The sequence below is a fragment of the Oncorhynchus keta genome, chromosome 4 (assembly GCF_023373465.1).
Source record: "Oncorhynchus keta strain PuntledgeMale-10-30-2019 chromosome 4, Oket_V2, whole genome shotgun sequence".
Taxonomy (NCBI): Eukaryota; Metazoa; Chordata; class Actinopteri; order Salmoniformes; family Salmonidae; genus Oncorhynchus; species Oncorhynchus keta.
The window spans coordinates 51,197,308-51,221,253 of NC_068424.1; the positions used below are offsets into that span (position 1 = coordinate 51,197,308).

At 42.5% G+C, this 23,946-nt stretch overlaps 1 protein-coding gene across 4 annotated transcripts in view; it reads right to left on the bottom strand.

Annotated features, from left to right (window-relative positions):
* LOC118377089 (fibroblast growth factor 13) overlaps window positions 1-19,164 on the bottom strand; it is a 197,694-nt gene extending 178,530 nt beyond the window's left edge. Inside the window, exons 1-2 of one of the 4 annotated variants that reach the window (XM_052509353.1) lie at window positions 19,064-19,164; window positions 16,396-16,564 (exon numbers count right to left, since the gene is read on the bottom strand). In XM_052509353.1, coding sequence (XP_052365313.1) covers window positions 16,396-16,444 — 49 coding nt within the window. In that variant the 5' untranslated portion in view covers window positions 16,445-16,564; window positions 19,064-19,164. Of the gene's footprint in view, window positions 1-16,395; window positions 16,565-16,847; window positions 17,412-17,920; window positions 18,106-19,063 lie in introns of those variants that run through there. The other 3 variants (XM_052509351.1, XM_052509350.1, XM_035763964.2) reach the window with 3 other exon arrangements.
* Between the last annotated feature and the right edge of the window lie 4,782 nt (window positions 19,165-23,946).

The window sequence follows — 23,946 nt, forward strand, 5'->3', positions numbered from 1 at the left end:
TATTGACATTTGTTGTAGTGAGTTTATTTCTTTAAGGATATGAATAACAAGTATGTCTACTTCAACATCAGAAAATTGTATTGGTCAAATACAGGGTAATGTAAAAGTTGTGTAGTTTAATGTTCCAATACATAATATTATTAGGTTTTAGTCCAGAGAGGCCAGATAAATTATCCAGATTGTCAATGATACCATACAGGGATTCAGATTGTCAATGATACCATACAGGGATCCAGATTGTCAATGATACCATACAGGGATCCAGATTGCAGACTTAAGAGAAAGGTAGAGTCATTGGCATACATTGACATTTTTGTTTTTAAGCTGTGGATTTCTAGCCCCTGATATTATTGTTGGATCTTATTTTAATAGCTAACATTTCACGATAACCAAAACAAATAGATATGGAGAGAATGGACAACCTTGCTTAACTCCTCTTGATAGTTCACTACTTTCTGATAAATAACCGTTATTTACTCTTTTACATCTGGAGTTGCTATACATAACTTTAACCCATTGTATAAGAGATTCACAAACATGTAAATAGTCCAGGCATTTATATATACACATTCCAGTCGTATTTTATCAAAGGCCTTTTTGAAATCTGCTATGAAGACCAGGCATGCATTCTTTGATGTTTCATAGTGTTCTATTGTTCCATGTAATTGTCATATTTTATACACCAATGTATCATCAATGCAAAAACACTGTCTGATCATGATTAATAATGTCCGGTAAAACCGTTCTAATTCTATGCGCAATGCATTTTGCCAGGAGTTTTGCGTCACAACATTGAAGTCAAAGGGGCCTCCAGTTTGTTAAGTGGACTGGATCTTTTATACTTACCACCTGGGTCCTGTTTCAGTAATAGTTAAATCAGACCTTGCTAAGTATTTGATAGTCTACCATTTTTTGAAGATTCTAAAATAATTTGGTACATTTTTGTAATATATGACACTTGATCGTTCTTAAATAAGTTTCTCCAGTTATTTTTGTTTTTCCTCTAACTTATTTTGTGCCTCTGCGGTACAGTTTTCATTGCCATCCACCTGTAATGTTAGTTCCTAAATTCATTTTTTAAATATTTATTTTGTCATTTTTTTGTCATTTTTCACACCAAATACAAATGTACACATACGAACAAAAATGTACAGATGTCCACAAGCAACAACTTAATTTTCTCTGCCCAGACCCTCATGCTCACACCTCCATCCCTAGTGCCTGCATTATTGTTTGCCACATGGCCTTCAATTGTACCAATTTGTTTTTCTCGGTCGCTCATGCTATTTCAATATCTAAATAGTAAGTTGTTCGATTTTTTCATTGTGTTGATGATGGCAGATTAATTGATTTCCTCATTTTTAATATACGTTCTTTCAAAGGGGTGATGAGAAAATAATTGCCCAGCCCATTGGGTATCTCATTACACACTCATATGCCTGAAATATGCAGGCAGACTGACTTAAAGTAGGTTTACATTTGAATACTTCTGACATCCAACTTTCTAGCTCCTCCCACAAATTCCAGACATAGCATTCCCAGATAGCATGGGTTATTGAGTCATTATTAGTTTTACACTTACGATAGGATTCTGCCTCCCGAGTGGTGCAGCGGTCTAATCCACTGCATCGCAGTGCTAGAGGCATCACTACAGACCCGGGTTAAATCCCAGGCTGTGTCGCAGTCAGCATTGACCAGGAGACCCATGAGGCGGCACACAATTGACCCAGTGTTGTCCGGGTTAGGGGAAGGTTTGGCAGGCCGGAATGGCCTTGTCTCATCGCACTCTAGTGACTGCTTGTGGCGGGCTGGGCGCCTGCACGCTGACTTTGGTCGGCAGTTGTACGGTGTTTCCTACACATTGGTGCGGCTGACTTCCGGGTTAAGCGAGCAGTGTGTCAAGAAGCAGTGCAGCACGGCAGGGACGTGTCTCAACTTTCACCTCTCCCGAGTCCATTTGGGAGTTGCAGAGATGAGATAAGACTGAACTACCAATTGGAAATCACAAAAAAAGGGGTAAAAAGTACAAACAAATTTTTATAAAAAATAAAGACATGATTCTGCCGTTGTACTGTAGAATTTGTGCATTTTGTCTCTATAATACATTTTATACAATAATTTATACTGGATTAATCATACATTTATGTTAACTGTAATCTCATTAGTTATGTTCCAACATTCGCAATATACTGTGCCAATATCTGTTATTTTATAATTTTATAACTGATTTCATAGTATCCAATTGTTTAGTAGCTACTATCTTGTCTCATCGCTACAACTCCCGTACAGGCTCCAGAGAGACGAAGGTCGAAAGTCATGCATAGCCGAACTGCCTCTTAACACAGTGCACATCCAATCCGGAAGCCAGCCGCACCAACGTGTCGGAGGAAACACTGTGCATCTGGCTACCTTGGTTAGCATGCACTGCGCCCGACCTGCCACAGGAGTCGCTGGTGCACGATGAGACAAGGATATCCCTACCGGCCAAACCCTCCCTAACCCAGACGACGCGAGGCCTATTGTGTGTCGCCCCACAGACCCCCCGGTCGCGGCCGGTTGCGACAGAGCCTGGAGTCCGAACCGAGAGTCTCTGGTGGCACAGCTAGGGCTGCACAGCTGTACAGCGCCCTTAACCACTGCGCCACCCGGGAGGCACCAAAATTGCTTTTTAAAGCTTTCATGGAAATAAAGGTATTTCCTACTAACAGGTCATTTATGGTTTCAGTTTTCCATGTGGACCAATTTATCGCTGAATTCTGAAAAGCTACCCAAGGATTATTCCATAAAGTTGTGTCAGTTACTCTATTTCCTTTGTTAATCTAATATCTTTTGACCAGAGTAGTGAATTGCATGACCTCAGAAGGCACATTTGAAAGTGTCACATTCACAGCGTAGCCTAGTGGTTAGAGTGTTGGACTAGTAACCGAAAGATTGCGAGTTCAAACCCCCGAGCTGACAAGGTACAAATCTTCCATTCTGCCCCTGAACAGGCAGTTAACCCACTGTTCCCAGGCTGTCATTGAAAATAAGAATATGTTCTTAACTGACTTGCCTGGTTAAATAAAGGTTAAAACATTTAAAAAAATAATAATAATAATAAGGGGATCTGCAGTAATTGTGTTATGTAGGAAAAAGTCTGTTATAAATGATTTTGTCTTGGTTTATTATTTTTATATCAAGGCCTGTGTTTCTATGTCTTTATCTCTCTCTCTAAAACACACACCAACTTCCTTGGAGATAGAGGACTGCTCATTTGGTCCTCCCTGACTCTGTCTCCTCCCCCCTCTGTTTCAATCAAACCCCTGCCTCTATAGGGCCCTTCTCTCTGGGGCCCCCGATGAGTGTGTCTGTTCCTGCTGTGGCCCCCAAAGCAGTAGAGTGTGTAAGGGAGGAACCTCCGAGGCCCCTGCTGACTGATCCCATGCTTATTTGGGTTTTGTTGCCGTGGCAGCGTCTCATTATGTAAATGATCTCTCCCTCCTGAGACAGTGAGAGACAGAGAGAGAGAGAGAGAGAGAGAGAGAGAGGCAGGAGATGTAGCTGTGATGTTCACCAATCCAGACTGTGTTAAATCGGCTTCAGGGACCAGCGAAGGATTGCTGCTATATTTAGAAATCATCCTCACAATGTATTTTTTTTGCCTCCCCAAAACAGAAAGCCATCTCCCCAGTTAAGACTCTGCAATGCGCATCGGGTTCACACCAAACACACTAACACACACATTACATGTTTTCGATTGAGCAGTTGATAATCATTTAAGAGATTAATTCATCCTTAATCTCTTCCCCATTCTATCCTTTCTGTGTCCATTCCCATCCGTAATGTGTTTCACTCTGAATGCAATTCTCGTCTTCTCTCATCTCATCTCATCTGGGGAGCCAAATGAAACGCTTGTCTCTGAAGAATAGGCCCTAACAGAAATCTATATTATGTTTCTAGCTCCAGGGAAGTCAATACTTAGCAGAGAGATCCTTTAAACATTGAATATTTCTATTGAATCACCCACTCAACGTGTCCTATCATAATCTGATCATATTAAATGACTGATCTTCTGATGTCACCTGCTCCCCTTCTTATTTCCACTTGCGTCATTGGACATGGCAATTCTAATTAGTGGCTTAACCAAATCCCCCTTGATTACTCTGCAGTGGTCTGTGACAGTGGTCTGCTGCTGCCTGTCACACACCTGTGCCAGCCAGTACACACACAGTGCAGTTTAGAGCAGATGGAGAGCCAGTCAGACGATGCAGAGCCTCCACCTCCTCCCAAACCGGAGTTCTGCTACCCTGGCCTACCCCGCGCTGACAAAAAGCGGATAAAACACACACTCACTTATCCCACCGACTGCTGTCGATGCTGTATGTGTTCTCCTCCAATCAGAGAGCAGCTTGCCTTCTGAAGGTCTGCCCACTCTCTCTACCAGCCAGCCCACAGAGGAACCAAACAGTTCTGACACACCCAAACAAGGTACCCACACACTCTCATAAGTCTCTTGTGGGGGTGTACATGTCTGAATCCTGATAAAACTGCCATTTTGAGCTGAGTGACCCACAGATCAATGTCATCAATAGCATTAACCAAGCAGGCTGAGTTGACATACTCATTTGCAGCAACAACCTGGGGAATAGTTCCAGGGGAGAGGAGGGGGATGAATGAGCCAATTGTAAACTGGGGATTATTAGGTGACCGTGATGGTTTGAGGGCCAGATTGGGAATTTAGCCAGGACACCGGGGTTAACACCCCTACTCTTACGATAAGTGCCATGGGATCTTTAATGACCTCAGAGAGTCAGGACACCCATTTAACATCCCATCTGAAAGACAGCACCCTACACAGGGCAGTGTCCCCAATCACTGCCCTGGGACATTGGGATATTTTTTTTAGACCAGAGGAAAGAGTGCCTCCTACTGGCCCTCCAACACCACTTCCAGCAGCATCTGGTCTCCCCCAGGGACTGACCAGGACCAACCCTGCTTAGCTTCAGAAGCAAGCCAGCAGTGGTATGCAGGGTGGTATGCTGCTGGCATTAACAAAGCAGGCTGGGCAGGGGGGAGTCACGCCTTGACAAAACAACATCTAATTTTTCAGAGTAAATAACTCACGGACACTGGAGAAGCTAATTCTTCCCAAAGGGTCGACACAGCTGTAATTCAGACAAAGACATGTCTTCACCACTACAAGTATATATACTCCACTTTAGGCACTCCTCCTTCTCTCCAATCCTTACATCTTATGCTTCGACAGGAAGAAGGTGATAGGATAATAAACCATCATTTCTCACTTCAGGGGATCTGACCTGACCTCAACCCCTCCTTCGCCTAATCCACAGATGTCCATCCGCTTCCCCTATAGGAATCCTGTGACCTCCTCCCGTCCACCCAACACATTCCAAAGCCATCTGTCTTTCTACAGAGAACCATTAACCTCTGACATAAAAAAAACTGTCTCTTTCACTCCATTATATACTGTGCTTATGCGTATAACAATGTTCAAAGTTGACCCCGAATCCAACAACATGCCGAGCTCAAACCGCTTAATCCACTTGTATGTCCCCACCACATGCAGAGGACCGACTCATGCTATAGTATGCTGCCTGCACTCTCAACGCTCCACTCTCACTCAACCCTCAGCCAGCCGACGATCCTACATATTCAGCACTACAGAGGAGCCTAATTCGCCTTGTCTTGAAAATGTGTTTTAAGGCATGCCAAGTGCTAATGGTATGAATTTAGGTTGTGTTGTCTTCGTCCCGGGAACTTGGCGTAGTCTGTGGGCTGCTGAAAGCTGACGCGAGGAGGCCCAGACCTGGTTTCAATGTGCTGGTTAAATGAGCTCCTGGACAAGGGAAGCGGGAAGAAAATAATCTCTTTATAACATCCCCAGCCCAGGCGGTGGGTTAGTGGTAAGGAGATGGCAGCCTGTCACTCGGGTTAGCGCACACCAGGCTACTCAGAGCCAAAGAGTCTTTGGCCAGCTCAGGCTTTATAGCCTCGGCTATGCTAATGCTTATGTAAACACTAACGCTAACTACGCTAATGCTAATCTCAGCCACATCAAAGCCAGAGGCGACCACACTCAACTACAGTGCAGCACTCTGGCCCACACTACGCTGCTTTGCTCTCCCCTCAAGCCCTGCTTTATTATTCTCCAGCCTACAGCCCACTGTTCTGTTTATTACCACTGGCCCCAGCCTTATTGCCTCCCATTCTTACCTCGCCTTAATCCAACTTTAATTAGTGTGTGTCCGGACTTTCTATTAATCCTCCGGCTTCCTGGTTTAAAATGGAGCATCCATCCACCGGGGCCGGAAAAGCCTTTTACACGACATGACTTCTAGACCTTGATATCACGTGGACAGGAGTCAGGACACCAGCACTGAGGATGTTGTTCCGAGACTGAAGAAGTCACTGAAATTAGACTGAAATGAGAAATTGAAATGGTCCTTTTTTGAATATCTGAAATTATGCAGTGCAGTGTGGTTGTGATTGAGCTCCAACAGGCTAGGCTAGCGCCCAGTTCTCTTCCACTGCCTGAGGCTGCTTAGTGACCTTTGACCTTCTGATAATTGATTCTGTGGCCTCACTTTACCCCTCAACTGACAACAAATCACTGCCTCATCAGAGGTGTCCCCTGCCAGTCCCTAGTTGGACATAAAGACATAGAATAGTGAAGCAGCTGCAATTAAAAATTGAACATTCACACTATGGTCGTGTTTCCTTGCTCAGATGAGTCAACGCAACACCCAATGGGTGAATTCCTGCCAGTTCATGCTGGGTTCATAGCCGCAAAGTGTCCCAGCTGTCCCAAAAAATGATGGCCTACACGGATGTGGAAGAACCCCCTGCGTTGGCGAAATGGCTGCAAACTGCGGAGCGTTATAGTAGCTCTCCCACACCTGGCTCACGCAACAACGCTGCTCAATTAGCAAACAAATTAAACAAAACTTTGAATCATTTTGAGACTAGAGGAAATAGGATGACTGCTATGTTTAACAACTGCCGTCACAGTTGCCTTGCTTGTCAACAGCCTTCTGGCTATTGTAGTCTTTTGACTGCAGATAAAGAGGAATCGAAAGTTGAGGCAGGCATGCGAGGGAGGGGCAACTTATATTGAAGACAGCTTGTACTGTATATTGATCAGGAACTGAAGCCTGCTAGAGGGAAAGATTCTTAAAAATTCTAGCTAAGAAGACCTTTGCCTTTCAGATACAATTATCACTCATTCAGCTGATACTGTATATCTCAAATTCTTGTTAGTGTAGGATAGGACAACTCTGTATCTACTACATACTGTACATTGAAACTAATTACATTTCTTTGTCTTGTCCATCTAAAGCTTTGCTCCACTTGTAATTCAGCTGTGCCTCTCATACTGTCCCCATGGTCCTTCTTCCCTGTCCTCTGTCGATAACGGCGACACATCAGCAGCCAGCCACCTGCTCCCTGTGGACCATGTGTGTCGCTATCTCTGTCACGTTGTCACTGGGTCCGCTCTTAGCACTCAAACTAATGGCTGTGGCTCCCTGTGATCCAAATAATTTAAAGGGGTTAAATTAATGGCTGTGGCTCCCTGTACTCCGTCTCTTTTAAAGGGTTAAACTAATGGCTGTGGCTCCCTGTGCTCCGTCTCTTTTAAAGGGGTTAAATTAATGGCTGTGGCTCCCTGTGCTCCGTCTCTTTTAAAGGGGTTAAACTAATGGCTGTGGCTCCCTGTACTCCGTCTCTTTTAAAGGGGTTAAACTAATGGCTGTGGCTCCCTGTGCTCCGTCTCTTTTAAAGGGGTTAAATTAATGGCTGTGGCTCCCTGTACTCCGTCTCTTTTAAAGGGGTTAAACTAATGGCTGTGGCTCCCTGTGCTCCGTCTCTTTTAAAGGGGTTAAACTAATGGCTGTGGCTCCCTGTACTCCGTCTCTTTTAAAGGGGTTAAACTAATGGCTGTGGCTCCCTGTGCTCCGTCTCTTTTAAAGGGGTTAAACTAATGGCTGTGGCTCCCTGTGCTCCGTCTCTTTTAAAGGGGTTAAATTAATGGCTGTGGCTCCCTGTACTCCGTCTCTTTTAAATGGGTTAAACTGATGGCTGTGGCTCCCTGTGATCCAAATAATTTAAAGAGCTTAAACTGATGGCTGTGGCCCCTGTGCTCCTTCTCATTTAAAGTGGTTAAACTGATGGCTGTGGCTCCCTGTACTCCGTCTCATTTAAAGTGGTTAAACTGATGGCTGTGGCTCCCTGTACTCCTTCTCATTTAAAGGGGTTAAATTGATGGCTGTGGCTCCCTGTGCTCCGTCTCTTTTAAAGGGGTTAAATTAATGGCTGTGGCTCCCTGTGCTCCGTCTCTTTTAAAGGGGTTAAATTAATGGCTGTGGCTCCCTGTGCTCCGTCTCTTTTAAAGGGGTTAAATTAATGGCTGTGGCTCCCTGTGCTCCGTCTCTTTTAAAGGGGTTAAACTAATGGCTGTGGCTCCCTGTGCTCCGTCTCTTTTAAAGGGGTTAAACTAATGGCTGTGGCTCCCTGTGCTCCGTCTCTTTTAAAGGGGTTAAACTAATGGCTGTGGCTCCCTGTGCTCCGTCTCTTTTAAAGGGGTTAAACTGATGGCTGTGGCTCCCTGTGATCCAAATAATTTAAAGAGCTTAAACTGATGGCTGTGTCCCCCTGTGCTCCGTCTCATTTAAAGTGGTTAAACTGATGGCTGTGTCCCCCTGTGCTCCGTCTCATTTAAAGTGGTTAAACTGATGGCTGTGGCTCCCTGTGATCCAAATAATTTAAAGAGCTTAAACTGATGGCTGTGTCCCCCTGTGCTCCGTCTCATTTAAAGTGGTTAAACTGATGGCTGTGTCCCCCTGTGCTCCGTCTCATTTAAAGTGGTTAAACTGATGGCTGTGGCTCCCTGTACTCCTTCTCATTTAAATGGGTTCAACTGATGGCTGTGGCTCCCTGTACTCCTTCTCATTTAAATGGGTTCAACTGATGGCTGTGGCTCCCTGTACTCCTTCTCATTTAAAGGGGTTAAACTGATGGCTGTGGCTCCCTGTACTCCGTCTCATTTAAAGTGGTTAAACTGATGGCTGTGGCTCCCTGTACTCCGTCTCATTTAAAGGGGTTAAACTGATGGCTGTGGCTCCCTGTACTCCTTCTCATTTAAATGGGGTTAAACTGATGGCTGTGGCTCCCTGTACTCCTTTTCATTTAAAAGGCTTAAACTAATGGCTGTGGCTCGGTGTTGCTTAAAGGGTTACAGCTAAATGAGTCAGCTCTGACACACATCTACTCTAATTGTCAGACAGCTGAGCTCCTAACTCCATCCTCATGGTGGCTCTGATTGGCTGATCCCTCTCTGTTCCTATCTTATTGCCTTCTATACCAACATTAAGATTATGAGGATTGTCATACACCCGGCAGAGGTATTACTCAGGTAATATTTCACTCTATGTGATGTACTATGGTTCATCTCTGTCTGGTGGAAAGCAGAGAAAGCATACAAGGCTCTCTTTCGTCAAGATAGCTCCTGTGGGACAATAATAAATAAAGCTAGCCATGAGTGGCCAATTTCTTGCTGACGTGGTCAGTGTGCTAGATTTAGTCCTAATAGGCCAGTCAGGAAAACAAACAGCTTTTTCTAAATGGGGGACATGGCCATGTCTTGCCTGTCCGCATCACAGTCCCACTATGGAGTAGCCTTTGTGAAATAGGGGGTTTCATGTGAATGGGCAGAAACCTATGTAGCCTACTGCGCATGTATCTTATATGTCAGTACGGCCGCTATGAAAACACAATAAACCTCTTACACCACCCAAAATGCATCAACACACGTAGGGGCATGTACTCGGAAATATTATAATATCCCGGCTCTGTATAAAAGAGGTCATTGTCATCAGCACAGTTTGACACACATAACCACAATTATGGAGGATTATCTTTAGATAGGGAAAAAAATACATCAGAGTGGGGTAGCGCATTTCTGGATCTAAACCAATCCAAACTCTGCTGTAATCCAAACATTCTGAATCGATACATAATCCCACACCTACATGAAAGAGGTCCTGTGATCCTTTCAGCCATTACTTTGATAAGAGAACCGGGGTTTAGAAATAATAAATAAATATTTAACATCAGTCATGACACAAATAACCGACTTCCAGCCAAAGCCATCTTTACGGATAATCACATAAGTACCCTTTCAAGCCTGACTTGCTACAATCCCCCTACAGTTCATCACTACATCTAATTTGAGTCAAATCCACACCTACATACTCTCAAACCCTGCCCATTGGCACTGTGTGAGCATTTCAATTTCTGAGAATGAATGAATGATGAAGACCAGACGCGAGGCTGTGTTTTCACTCCTGGCCCTTTCTTGAATGAGGATTAAAGCATATCAATGAACACAGAGGCAGCCTAATGATGTGGCCGATTTAGATGTGTACTAAGGGAGCAACGGTAGACCATGATGCCAGGGGTCAGGATGAATAGAGAAAAGAGATAAGGAGAAAGAGAGGGATTGAGGAAGAGCTTTATACAAACCCATTCACCTCATAAAACACACAGCTTTCAGGATTGGCACGGACCAGACTGGCTGACGCATCACAGCAGCCAGGTATTTAGGGGATTTTAACGGCAGGTCACTGACCCCGGCCACACAATGATGAAATGACAGAGGAGCTAGATCTACTCTACCTAGTACCTTTTTGGTATCATTGTTTTGGGGATGACACACACTGCGTGGTAAGACCTTGCACCCATGGATGGTTACTGGAATGAACTGACTGAAAGCAACCAGGTCAGTCATGACAACTTTACTGAATGAAGAAAAACTCCTGGAAAAGGTCATGTTGACAAATCACTTCACCGAAGTACCATGACACTTTATTAATCACGTGCCAACTCACACAACACCCAAGTCTATATGCCTTGTGGATACTGAAGCCTACATTTGGGTGCTGAATGGTGTTCCACTCCTCTTAAGGGCTGAGGACAAAGCAGGACAGAGACAGACAGATAGACAGACAGAAAAGCACCACTTACAGTGCCTCGCCAGCGAGCGAGGCTGTCCGTCAGTGCCCACACTGCCCGGGCACGGCGGGCAGAGCGAGGAGCTGGAGAGACAGGACCCCTAACCTTCCCAAACATCTCAGGGCGGCACGGCGCGATGCAGAGTGGCAGGTCTCTGATGCGCGGCTGCGAGCCAGCCTCCTCGGGGCAGCGTAGCCGGATCTGCGTCAGCACCGTGAAAATTGTCTGACAGGGCACACTGGCCCTGGCGCTGCCGACACGACATCTCCATCCACATCTCGTCTATACTCTGGGAAATCGACTTAGAAAATGTCCTGTTTGCAGTGTTTACACACAGCATAATTAAAACATGAACAAGTATAAAAATACTAACTACATGTACTGCTGAGTGCAAGTAAGTTTATGTTTCACTTTATTTCATTGGGTTATATACTCTATGTCAGACATACTGTGCGTGGCCACATCACTGTGAAGCAAGGACATGATGAGACGTTGTACCGAGATCCTGCCTGGTTCAATCAGCGGAGTACAGTCAAACTATACTCCACTTGCAATATCATTCAAAATCCAACACATAGAGACTTACAAACCTTCCATTTACATTTGAGGTTTTCCGCTTTGCGGTGAGTTTCCACTGCAGCTGCCCGTCAAATCACATAGAAAAGCACTTTTTCCCTCTTTAGCGATTGTGGGGTAAATAACTACTTCAGAAGTGAGTGACATAAGATCAAGTCTAAATATTTTAGCTTGACGGAATGGTATAGCCTACTGTACGCAAGGATCACTTTTCACTTCTCAGCGACTAGCTAGTGAGTTAGCGCCATAACATCACCCAACAGCAGTGTTAAGCTCACACAATATCCCCAGCATGGCGATTTTGTGTAGAAGATAACAAACCTCTTTAGCACTATTCTAATCTCCTCCTTTGTCTTTGCTGAAACCGACCCCGTCCTATTTAAGTGGGCTTCCGAGAGAGCCAGCCAGCTACCAGATCAAAAGATGGTAATGATACTGTAGGCGGCGTGTTGTTTAGCCAATGAGATTAGAGCAGGTGTCACAGCAGAGCAGGGGAGAGCTGGCTCCTTTGTGATTCAGGAAGCAGTGACTCCAAACTCTGGATATCTATTGATTGGCCAACGTGGCTGCCCTGGGCTGAATTAATATGGCGGCAAATATGCAAGACTTATACCTTCTGCTTGGCTTATGCCGTTAAAGAGGCACTGACAAAGACAACAAAAGAGGTCTGAGAGTCTATAAAAAAAAGCAGGCCACAAAGAAGCCTGGGAGAGAGAGAGAGTACTATGTTAAAGGAGATGCCACGTTTGATAAGTGATTTCTGTAGAAGAATATTCGAAAACCCCACGACACATACAATAACAAGAGGCTTTATAGTCAAAGACTAGAAAAGAGAGACGAGAAATAATGACTATGTAAACAAGCATTGATCCCGTTGATTTCCCAGGCTCTAGGATGCTGGGGTTGAGGCCGGGATAGCAGGGACACTTCGATACACCACTCTGTCCGGACAACTCAGGCTCACCAGGGTGCGGGGAAGCTCACAAACTGATTTGCCTGCTTTGATATTGGAGGGAGGCTGTATCCCTGCCTAAAACATGGTTCTCTCTTGCTACCGTTCTGTAAATCACATGTAATAGTACAGGATGTACTCCTATCTTGTGAAGCATGACCTTTCACTGAGTGAGCCAACGCACAGAGAATAGATAGCATTTCTTATTATCTCTCTATTCTGTTACTGTCCTGCTACTCACACACATACTCCCTTTTTAATGGGAACAGAGAGCATTGGGGCTCGATTTAATTCGCTGCACTAAGATCCGCGTTATAGCACAATTTAAATGTAAAACGCAATGTTCCCAGCGTTTGCGGGACGACATTAACGGTAAACACTGCATACGTGGGCTCATTCAGAAATGACCATTCCATTTCAATCGCGCCATAACGCGGATCTTCAGCGCTACGGATTGAATCGAATCCTTTAAGAAAATATCCACGATCAAAGAGTTTGGTGAGATGTGCTAACATTTTGTCGAACTGTGACGCAAAGCGTAGGGCTTAAATCTAGGCCTGGAACTTCATTCCATTATTTCCAGGGTTTTAACTCCCTTCCTCAATCCCATATTGTTCTTAAAAAGAGCAGTGGAATTGATCTAAAGCTGAAACTCCAAAGACTATTATTGACATCTCTAATACATAGTGCTCTATGCACGGTGGATCGTTCACTTTCCTCTGTAGGTGCTGGTTAGTGTCTGAGGCTAAAATAAAATGAAGTTGATTAAAACTTTAGTTGATCTAACCACTTCTGATGTACAGTGCCAGTCAAACATTGGGAGACACCTACTCATTCAAGTGTTGTTCTTTATTTTTACTTTTTTTTTTTAATTGTAGAATCATAGTTAAGACATCAAAAATTATGAAATAACACATATGGAATCATGTTGTACCCCCCAAAAAGTGTAAAACAAATCAAAATATATTTTAGATTTTAGATTCTTCAAACTTGCCACCATTTGCCTTGATGACAGCTTTGCACACTCTTGGCATTCTCTCAACCAGCTTCATGAGGAATGTTTTTCCAACAGTCTTGAAGAGGTTCCCACATATACTGAGCACTTGTTGGCTGCTTTTCCTTCACTCTGCGATCCAACTCATCCCAAACCATTTCAATTGGGTTGAGGTCGGGTGATTGTGGAGGCCAGCTCATCTGATGCATCACTCCATCACTCTCCTTCTTGGTCAAATAGCCCTTACACAGCCTGGAGGTGTCTTGGGTCATTGTCCTGTTGAAAAACAAATGATAGTCCCACTAAGCGTTAAACAGACAGGATGGTGTATCGCTGCAGAATGCTGTGGTAGCCATGCTGGTTAAGTGTGCCTTGAATTCAAAATAATTCACTGACATTATCAACAGCAAAGCATTCCCACGCCATCACACCTCCTCCTCCATGCTTCACGGTGGGAATCACACATGGGGAGATCATCCATTCACTTACTCTGTGTCTCACAAAGACATGGTGGTCAGAACCAACCATCTCAAATTTGGACTCATCAGACCAAAGGACAGATTTCCACTGGTCTAATGTCCATTGCTCATGTTCCTTGGCCCAAGCAAGTCTGTTCTTCTTATTGCTGTCCTTAGAGCAGTGGTTCTTTGCCGCAACTCGACCATGAAGGCGTGATTGACACAGTCTCCTCTGAACAGTTGATGTTGAGATGTGTCTGTTACTTAAACTCTGTGAAGCATTTATTTGGGCTGCAATCTGAGGTGCAGTTAACTCTAATGAACTTATCCTCTGCAGCAGAGGTAACTCTGGGTCTTACTTTCCTGTCGGTCTTCATGAAAGTCAGTTTCATCATAGTGCTTGATGGTTTTTGCAACTGCACTTGAAGAAACCTTCAAAGTTCTTGAAATCTTCCATACTGACTGACCATCATGTCTTAAAGTAATAATGGCTGTCGTTTCTCTTTGCTTATTTTAGCTGTTCTTGCCATAATATGGACTTGGTCTTTTACCAAATAGGGCTATCTTCTGTGTACCACCCCTACCTTGTCACAACACAAGTGATTGGCTTACACATTAAGGAAAGAAATTCCACAGATTAACTTTTAACATGGCACACCTGTTAATTGAAACACACAAAGCTGGTTGAGATAATGCCAAGAGTGTGCAAAGCTGTCATCAAGGCAAAGGGTGGCTACTTTGAAGAATCTCAATTATAAAATATATTTTGATTTGTTGAACATTTTTTGGTTACTAAATTAATCCATATGTGTTATTTCATAGTTTGTCTTCACTATTATTTTACAATGTAGAAAATAGTAGCAATAATGAAAAACCCTAGAATGAGTAGGTGTGTCCACATTTTTGACTGGTACTGTATAATACTGTATTATGACAAGGATACTGTGTGTGTGTGTGGGGGGGGGGTTCAACCCAGACCTAGGGATCTGGAAAGTGCAATGTGAAACTTGAGGTGAGAACATCTCAATAAGTGAGAGCATGCACAAGTCAACTGCATTAGGCTTCAAGTCCAATTCACCAAGCAAGTGATAGAGCTATGGACTGAATAAAAAAGGGAAACGATTATTGGAGGACAAAGAAAAAGGTCCACACTCTTACTGTTGGCGCTGGAGAAATGTCACAGAATAACATGTTTGGAATATAGTCTATTAGACATGCATTAAACAATATATGTGAGGTCAAACTGAGCCATATTCATCTGTTTAGGGCGAATAGCGCAGTATTTACCAAATAAAGCAGGAAACATGACAAGCAGGGAAGCTGGTGGTTATAATTCAAATATAATATTGGTTTTAATTATGATCATCTTTCAATAAGCACATCATCAAAACAAACATTCCTTTCAATGGAATCATAGGCTATTAATAAATTCAACATAGCCTACAGTACTAATATAAAGCAGTTGAATCCTGAACAAACTATTTTGTCATTGAATATGACTCCACATTGGCTGCCTCTTTGTCAGTTTCCAGTAGCTGTTGGATACATTCTGTTTGATGGGTTGCCTTGCCATTGATTGCTTCAATTGACAAAAATATGCAATCATCAAAACAAAGGGATGAAAGCCTGTGCATGCCAGCCCCCAAACTGTCATGGACAACCTCAGTGTAGAGCGCGCACATCGACTAATCTCGCTGAGGTTTCTCTGGCAACCTTGCCTCCCTTTGTCTCCATGGCAATGGCTCGCCAGTTTACATCCCGACACAAAGCGAGGCTTTTCTAGAGACGTGCAGAGGCTAATTTTTACGCAATGGGTCATTAGCGCACGAGCTACCAAAACAAATGGTGTGCCCACGTCATATTAGCGTAGAACTCCCCTGTGTGTGATTAGAATATGATGTTGAAAGCTGGGCAAATGCAAACCCACGTAAAAAAAAAAGATGCAAGCAAGAACAGAGGGGATTTCAAACGGATGCCAGTGACATTGTTGTTCACTGCCTTCACATTAAAGCGACAGCACGACCATTATTCATGTAGGTTAACCAATGCTCATTAAAAAACACTACATGGTTTGATTTTCATTATGGTTCTTGGTTTTGTATTAATGAATGTAATATTATCAAATATTTATTGTTTAAATAATGAAACCAATAAATGAGATACACTACTTGCGTAATCATTGGGTTATAAGCAGGTTATAACATGTGCTAATTCTAGATGGCTACTGGTTGAGTCTGAAATGACACAAGCAAGCCACATATGCCGCGCCATTCAGTAGCTGGCCTACTATTGTTTTCAGAAATCTCAAAGGGCGAGCAGAGGATGTGTGGGAGATGAATGAGCGCACGGTCGCTTTAAACCAGTGATTTAGGAGCAGCAATCTGTGCGTTGCAAGGCTTGCCTCTTACCCTTGGAAGCATCCTTATCTTCTTTTGGCTTCGCCACTTTTCCGCTCATAGATCCCAGTTTGGATGTGTAATTCCCGATTTAGACAAGAATGGAAATCCGTTTAATGGCTTGCAGACAATTTCTTCAATGAAATCCTTTCCAAAGCTACCAGGTGCTGAGATAAGGGTTCTGTTAGACAATTAGAAAACAGTGCAATTAGTCTTTAAGGTTTTATTTTGATGAAGCAAGTTGTATCAAGAGAGGACTACAAACAAAGCAGACCTGTGAGGCCGTATGATTCCATGTATGAGGCCAGCTGTCAATGGATATATCCAGTTATTGATACATTCTACCCACATAGCCTACCTACACAATTGAGTTCACAAAGCGCCTCTGAAAAATTGGTAAAGAAACGCCTTGGTATCCATGGACCATCACCACCATAAAAGCGTTTGAATCTAGTTTGTCTTACCTTATCTCCTCCACGTTTTCCGCTACATCAATGCACATTGATAAAGAAAAACGCTTCCAACATGAATCCCGCTATGTTGCATGCAAAAATCACGACCCTCTCGGTTGTGTCAAAGGAACTGAAAAAAAAAACTAAGAAAATAAGAGCAGGGCTTCCATGCGCGTGTCAGTCGACGTCAAAGAAAAACGGAAAGTGCATCACATTAAGATTACATCAAAGGAGCAAACGTCTCCACATGGGGTATCCGCAAATGCCATCCACTACAACGGACGCAACCGGGTTTTCTTGAAGCCTATGGTGACTATTCTATTCAACACGAGCTCTTCCAAGGCATTTCACACGCTGGAAAATATAGCACACAGATCAACAGGATCCACAAAGTGAGCGCTGTATTCCATCCCTAACACACATGCACAGTCGGTGATGCTACGTTTAGCTCTATACGTTTAATAAAATGCATGCATTTTGGGCATGAAAATCAATTGTTTATTGCAAATCCGCTTCGATACACCGTTGCTCTAAACGCGCGCGTTGGATGAGGAGCGTGAGGAGCGCTGTGACCTCGGCGTCAAGTAGCCTACTGTAGAATCAAGAAGAGTGGCCGGGCAGCAGATTACGCAGCATTGACAAACACCATCCTATTAAATTGTTTGATTGTTGTAGGCTAGTGTTTCCTTTAAAACTGTCTGAGGAAACCAACTGCCAAAATAAGCGTGTTATTTTTTTTGTATACCTACATATGAACAAACCAATGTTCACGATGTAAATGCATTATATTATATTATGGTTCGCCGTTTGCTATTCGAATCATCTGTACACTTTGAAACAATTCAGTGACTAATAAAGTACATAACCTTTACGCACAAGTGCCAATTACCGAAACAGTCCCAAAAGACGCTCTTTATATCAAATATCGTTGACATACATAATGTTACAGACCAGCTAAATCAGACAACTTACAGTATTATATATATATTCAAAGTATTCCAAGTAGTCCAAGCAAGCATATAGCCCAGAAATCGCAGTCCACGGAAACTGGAGCAAGTCCCAAGCCACTAAAGGAAATAACTCACCTGGATGCACGAGATGGAGAGGCAAAAACTGTTGAAATTGACAACGAATGTCAGCGCACTTGCCTACAAAATATGTCTTAAGTGGATACGTAAACATTCAGATGTTCCAGATGCTAACGGATCAATATGAACGGCTGCTTGTATATGCTTCAATATGTTATTCCTTTTCAAAAGGGGTGTTTTAAATACCTTTCTAAAGTTTTGCTGCGCTGACAGATGCGCAGTGGAATGCAAACCAATAGGCCTCGCGTACTAGTCGATATCTGGGGGAAATACTGCGAAGGAGAGATGGCATTGCATGCGTAATTCTAATTGGCTGCAGCGTTATTCGCATTAGCCTACCATGTTTGAGTCCCGGGAAATTATAATTACCTTTAGTTGTGTAGTTGGTCGTCGATTAATTTCATCAGTCATTTAGCAACAGATGCAACGAAAAAAGTATATTCATAATCATTTAAAATAGTGGACAATTACACGAAACGTTCATTTATTCGTTTATTTGTCACGGACAACGTACAACATACCAATCCACCAGATTTAGCTAGGTAGGTTTTTAATCTGTAGTCCCTGGAAGCAACTATTTTACGCAACAAAAATGTGAATTGGCACTCGTTGGTACAAAGACCACAGGCAACGAAACGCTCAGCTCAGAAACCATCATTACTAGTTTATAGATCCACAATATATCTTGTTATGATTGAGGATTAACTAACAGGATTATTGGTACCGCATGTTTGTTATTGCTGATGAATCTTCGCCGTCGTTAACCCTTACATTCCTCTCTGGGCAAACTACGCCGCGTAAAATTATTAGTAGACTATCACATTGCCAAAAGCCATGGTAATGTGACTGTGTACAATGTGAAATGTTGATTTCAGAACAAAGATATTCTGTAGGCTATCAAAGCATGTGAAACTACATGATGCTTGTTTTTAATGTTTAAGATTTGTAAACAATTTAACTGCATCCAACTTTATGATTTTCATTGGCGTTTAGTACAATTGCGCAGCCAATGGCTGTAATAGATAAGCCAAATTAATGACCATGTAATTACGTAATTGTAGTGACATTTTTTGTAAAGTAGGGGTGTTTTGTCTTGCCACTGAGTTAGATAAGAACATTTTTTAGAAACTGCGGCCTTACCTTATGTTGACAGTTAATTGTAGCCTTGGCCGTAGAAGATGCGAAAAAAGAAATAGAAACAGTAAAAGTCAGCGTTCACCCCATATTTAACACATGTAAAGTTATCCTAGACAGGATCAATGTGTGATAATCAAGTCGACAACTCCAGACGCAAAATCCCGAACTGTTTGATACATTTACTGAGCAACATGTCTTGTAACACGAAACGTGCCCCTTCTAATTTGTCACGAAGTAGAACTGCAAATTGCGGTCCTAGTTCGAACCCTGCATGCGTTGTGTCAGTCACATTGTCACCTGGCAGGTTCTGTGCCTCTCATCTGCAGAAAAAAAGGTCTGTGGTTGAGGGTCACAGGATCTATACAAGTTTCTATTCTAAAAAACGTTTCGCTTATTCTCAAATTTGTCAAGACATTTCAAGTAGGCGTCTACCGGCTGTAGCTCCCAAACTGCACTTCCCTTTCCTCCTCTAGGAGGGAGTAAGAGCACTAACTGGCCATTGGAGACCCTGCCAAATTTTAAATAATGCAATATAGTAAAATGTGCTTGCTGAAATCAAACTACAAGTTCAGAAACTGTTCATTATTATTATTACTCTGGAACCAAAACCGTAAAAGCTACCATCACCAGAACAACTGTAAAACGTTAAACTAGCACTGGTGAGGTTGCTAGAAAAAATATTGTTGATACTACTTTTCACACTACAACCATATTTGCGGAAATCCCAATGGCCATAGACTTGAATGGTACAAATTCTCATCATAACTAGTCTTCAATCATTTAGCTAGAAACGCCATTCAACTTTTAAAACGTGCATACAGGTCTGGAATAGTGTGCTTGTATACACATTTTTGAAACCATTTATACCTTTTGAACTACTGCTCACAGCTGCTCTGTCACGTTCTGACCTTACTTCTGTTATTATATCTTAGTTTTAGTATGGTCAGGGTGTGAGTTGGGTGGGTTGTCTATGTTCGTTTTTCTATCATTTGGGATTTCTGTGTTTGGCCTAGTATGGTTCTCAATCAGAGGCAGCTGTCAACCGTTGTCCCTGATTGAGAATCATACTTAGGTAGCCTGGTTTCACTTTTGAGTTGTGGGTGTTTATTTTCTGTCTTTGTGTGTGTCGCCAGACACGATTGTTTCGGGTTTCGTTCGTTCACTTTATTGTATTGTATTTCAGTGTTCATTTTGATTTATTAAAGATTACAAATTGGTCCGATCTATCTTACTCCTCATCAGAGGAAGACGACGCACGTTATATGCTCTTGATCTGTTTCAGCTATAAATACCACCCCAGTATTGACATGTGCAGACGGCTCAACTGTGATGGCTTCAACACAGCTTTTGCTACCATTCCTACTTCATAAACTATATTCCCAGTCAGTATTAGGGGCGACAGGTAGCCTAGTGGTTAGGGCGTTGGACTAGTAACCAAAATGTTGCAAGATTGAATCCCTGAGCTGACAAGGTAAAAATGTGTTGTTCTGCCTCTGAACAAGGCAGTTGACCCACTGTTCCTAGGCTGTCATTGAAAAAAAAGGTTCTTATCTGGCTTGCCGAGTTAAATAAAATTAGGTAGAAAGTTGCGGCCCTGACCCCTCGTGGGAAAAACAGCTTGTGGTTACCTAAGTTACACCATTGGTTCACAGCAAAAATGTACCTTTTTTCAAATGCACTTTCCTTGTTGTCTGCTTGTTTTGGTGAATTACAAAACTACATTTAAGATAAGTACAACCTGTCTAAAGATTATTTTTCAACATTGCCTGCTCCCGAGCTTTCTCACTACTTAGGAAAAAATGTCATATTCATGCCCCTTTTGATGACGGTGCTAGTAGCCATGTGAGTAAGTGCTACCGACCGCAACATTAAGCTAGCCACGACCAACAACACAAAGAAACGGATTATACGGCTATAAGTAGTAATGAGTGGAGTTACAAACGGACTATACTAAACAAGTTAAACGTCTTACCTGTGATGAAATGTTTTCCACACACATAACATTAACAACAATGTTGCCTCTTTTACACCGGGGGTCAACGGGAAAGAATGTTTGTTTTAAACAATTTGAGGGTGTGGTCAAGGCAAATTCATTATTACGTGAACATCGACTGTGGCTATAAAGCTTGTTATACAACGGGGTCTAATCCTGAATGCTGATTGTTTAAAACTGCATTCCAGCCAGTGTCTATTCCACAAGGTACCACTGGCTAAAGCTATGCCATTGAAATGCCTATTTACTCTGTTCCATCTCACTGCACAATCCACTGACTCATCAGCCCAGCCAGACGATTTTCAAACTTGATCTCCACTGTAAAAGGCATCTAGACATTGTCTGTAATTTATTTTAGACTAGCATTTGGTTTTCAACAGCGGGGATTTGGATAAACCTTGCTTTCTGTCTCTCAGACATTTGCAACATGGTTTCAATATTGAAGTTGGATCTCAAGCCATCCCATAGTAATGCTTGTTGTGAGTCGGGACGAGATAGACAGGCAGGGAACTTTTCTCAGACAGTTGAAATCATGAATCAGCTTGCATCATTTGGATATATACGAATAAACGTCCATTGAAAACAGATACAACTAAACAAAATGCAGCTAGTTTGCTGTCATTCCAGATTCAGTTTTGTCACGCCCTGACCTTAGAGATCCTTTTATGTCTCCATTTTGGTTTGGTCAGGGCGTGAGATGGGGTGGGCATTCTATGTTTTGTGTTTTATGTTTTCTATTTCTGTGTGTTTGACTGGGTGTGGTTCTCAAATCAGAGGCAGCTGTCTATCGTTGCCTCTGATTGAGAACCATACTTAGGTAGCCTTTTCCCACCTGTGTTTTGTGGGTAGTTGTTTTCTGTTTTGTGTCTTTCTGCACCTGACAGGACTGTTTCGGTTTTCGTTCATTCTCTTTGATATTTCAGTGTTCAGTTCTAATAAAAGCATGAACACGTACCACGCTGCACCTTGGTCCTCCACTCCTTCCAACAGCCGTTATAAGTTTGAAGTGATTGTGATAGCTGTGGTGTTGGCTAGCTCCTCTGAACAACAGTGTTCTGATGGGAGCACATTTTCTATTCCGGGCAAAAAAACATAAGCTCATTGTTATGGATGTGTCCAAATAAATGTAACTAGAAAACGGCATAAACAAATGAAAATGCAGCTACTTTGCTGTTATTCTGTCTGCACTGTCGGACATGACTAAGTTAGCCGTTGTTGGCTACCAGGCAAGCAAGTCGGAACAAAAAGACTTAACGACTGGGTCGAATCTCTGGTAACCGAATCCACAGAACGAAAGGCCAACCGACTCGGGTAGCAACCTTAGATTTGTGTTGGGACTTTATCTCGTGGAAGGATGAAATGGTATGAATAAATTCATTAAAATAAATGTTTTTATAGAAATATGTCAATCATTATTTGAATATGTTGGTAACCCCATTGTATAAAAGGGATTATGTCCTCAAAGCCGGTGTTGGAGGATATATTTGGCAAGACTTGCCAATACAACATTTGTGACAATATCCTCCAATATCCTTCATTTCAATGGCAGAATGCAGGCTTCAACATTCTAAACTGAAATCACTGCCACAAGACATTGTGGCAGTGATTTCACTGGGGGTGGCTACTTTGAAGAATATTTTAGATTCTTAAAAGTAGCCACCCTTTGCCTTGATGACAGCTTTGTGCACTCAAATCAAAATATATTTATGATTTGAGTGTGGAAAGCTGTCGTCATGGCAAAGTGTGGCTACTTTGAAGAATCTATAATATGTTTGATTTGTTTAACACTTTTTTGGTTACTACATGATTCCATGTATTGTTTCATCATTTTGATGTCTTCAGTATTGTACAATAAAGAAAATAGTAAAAATCAATAAAAACCATTGAATAAGTAGATGTCCAAACCTTTGACTGGTACAATATGTTTTTTTCACGCATCATATTCTTTCATCATTCATTTGTTCTTAGTTAAACGTCTACAATTAGACCAAAAAAAACATTGAACACTAAAAATATACCTTGAAAGTACGACCAGTAAGATCAGTCTGGACAAAAGACAGATAAGCTCAGAAAACATTGTGCGAAAATACCTTAAAAACATACATATTGCCAAATGTTGTCCTCTGGAGTGAATTCATTGGCAAATGACATGGCCCTTGACCTTTTCATGGTGATAAAGAGATCCCCACCTTTTGTTGTTGTTTATAGGCATATAGCCTTCTGGTTGAGGAGGGTTTTTTGTTCTAGGGTTTGGGCCATGTTCTAGGGTTTGGGCCATTTCTCTATAAAATTCCTATTTGCTCAATGCCAGGCAAGATATTACTTCCTGTCATAAATATAATGCATTTCTGAGCTCACAGGCCTCTCGTCATCAAGAGGAGTCTGAAAAGCAGGCCACTATCTCAGTCACCTTGCGCACAGTGCAGGTTGTGATGAGGTGTCCGCTGAGTAACTGCTCTCTGCTCCCTGACTCAGTCCATGAGAAGTCATATACTGTATCACACCTGTCAGATGGAGTAATACTAATAGTTTTGCTGGGGAGGAAGCGAAGTGAACACTTGTTTAGCTCTGTCTTGATACCCAAATATAGATTTTTGTTTGTGATAGATAATATGTGATATATGCCATGTAGCAGACGCTTTTATCCAAAGCGACTTACAGTCATCCGTGCATATGTATTGGGTGGCACCGGAAATGTCACCTTTATTTAACTGGGCAATCCAACCCTCAACCCCGGCGGAGGACATTCTTCAGGGGAGACCAGGGAAAAGCCTAACATCCCAGTCCAACAGTGTGGACCAGATTATCATTGTGGGAGTGTTAACCTTGTACTTGGACGTAGCAGTGCCGAGGAGATTCCTGTTGTCATGTCCATCAGAAAAGCTTTGGTCCC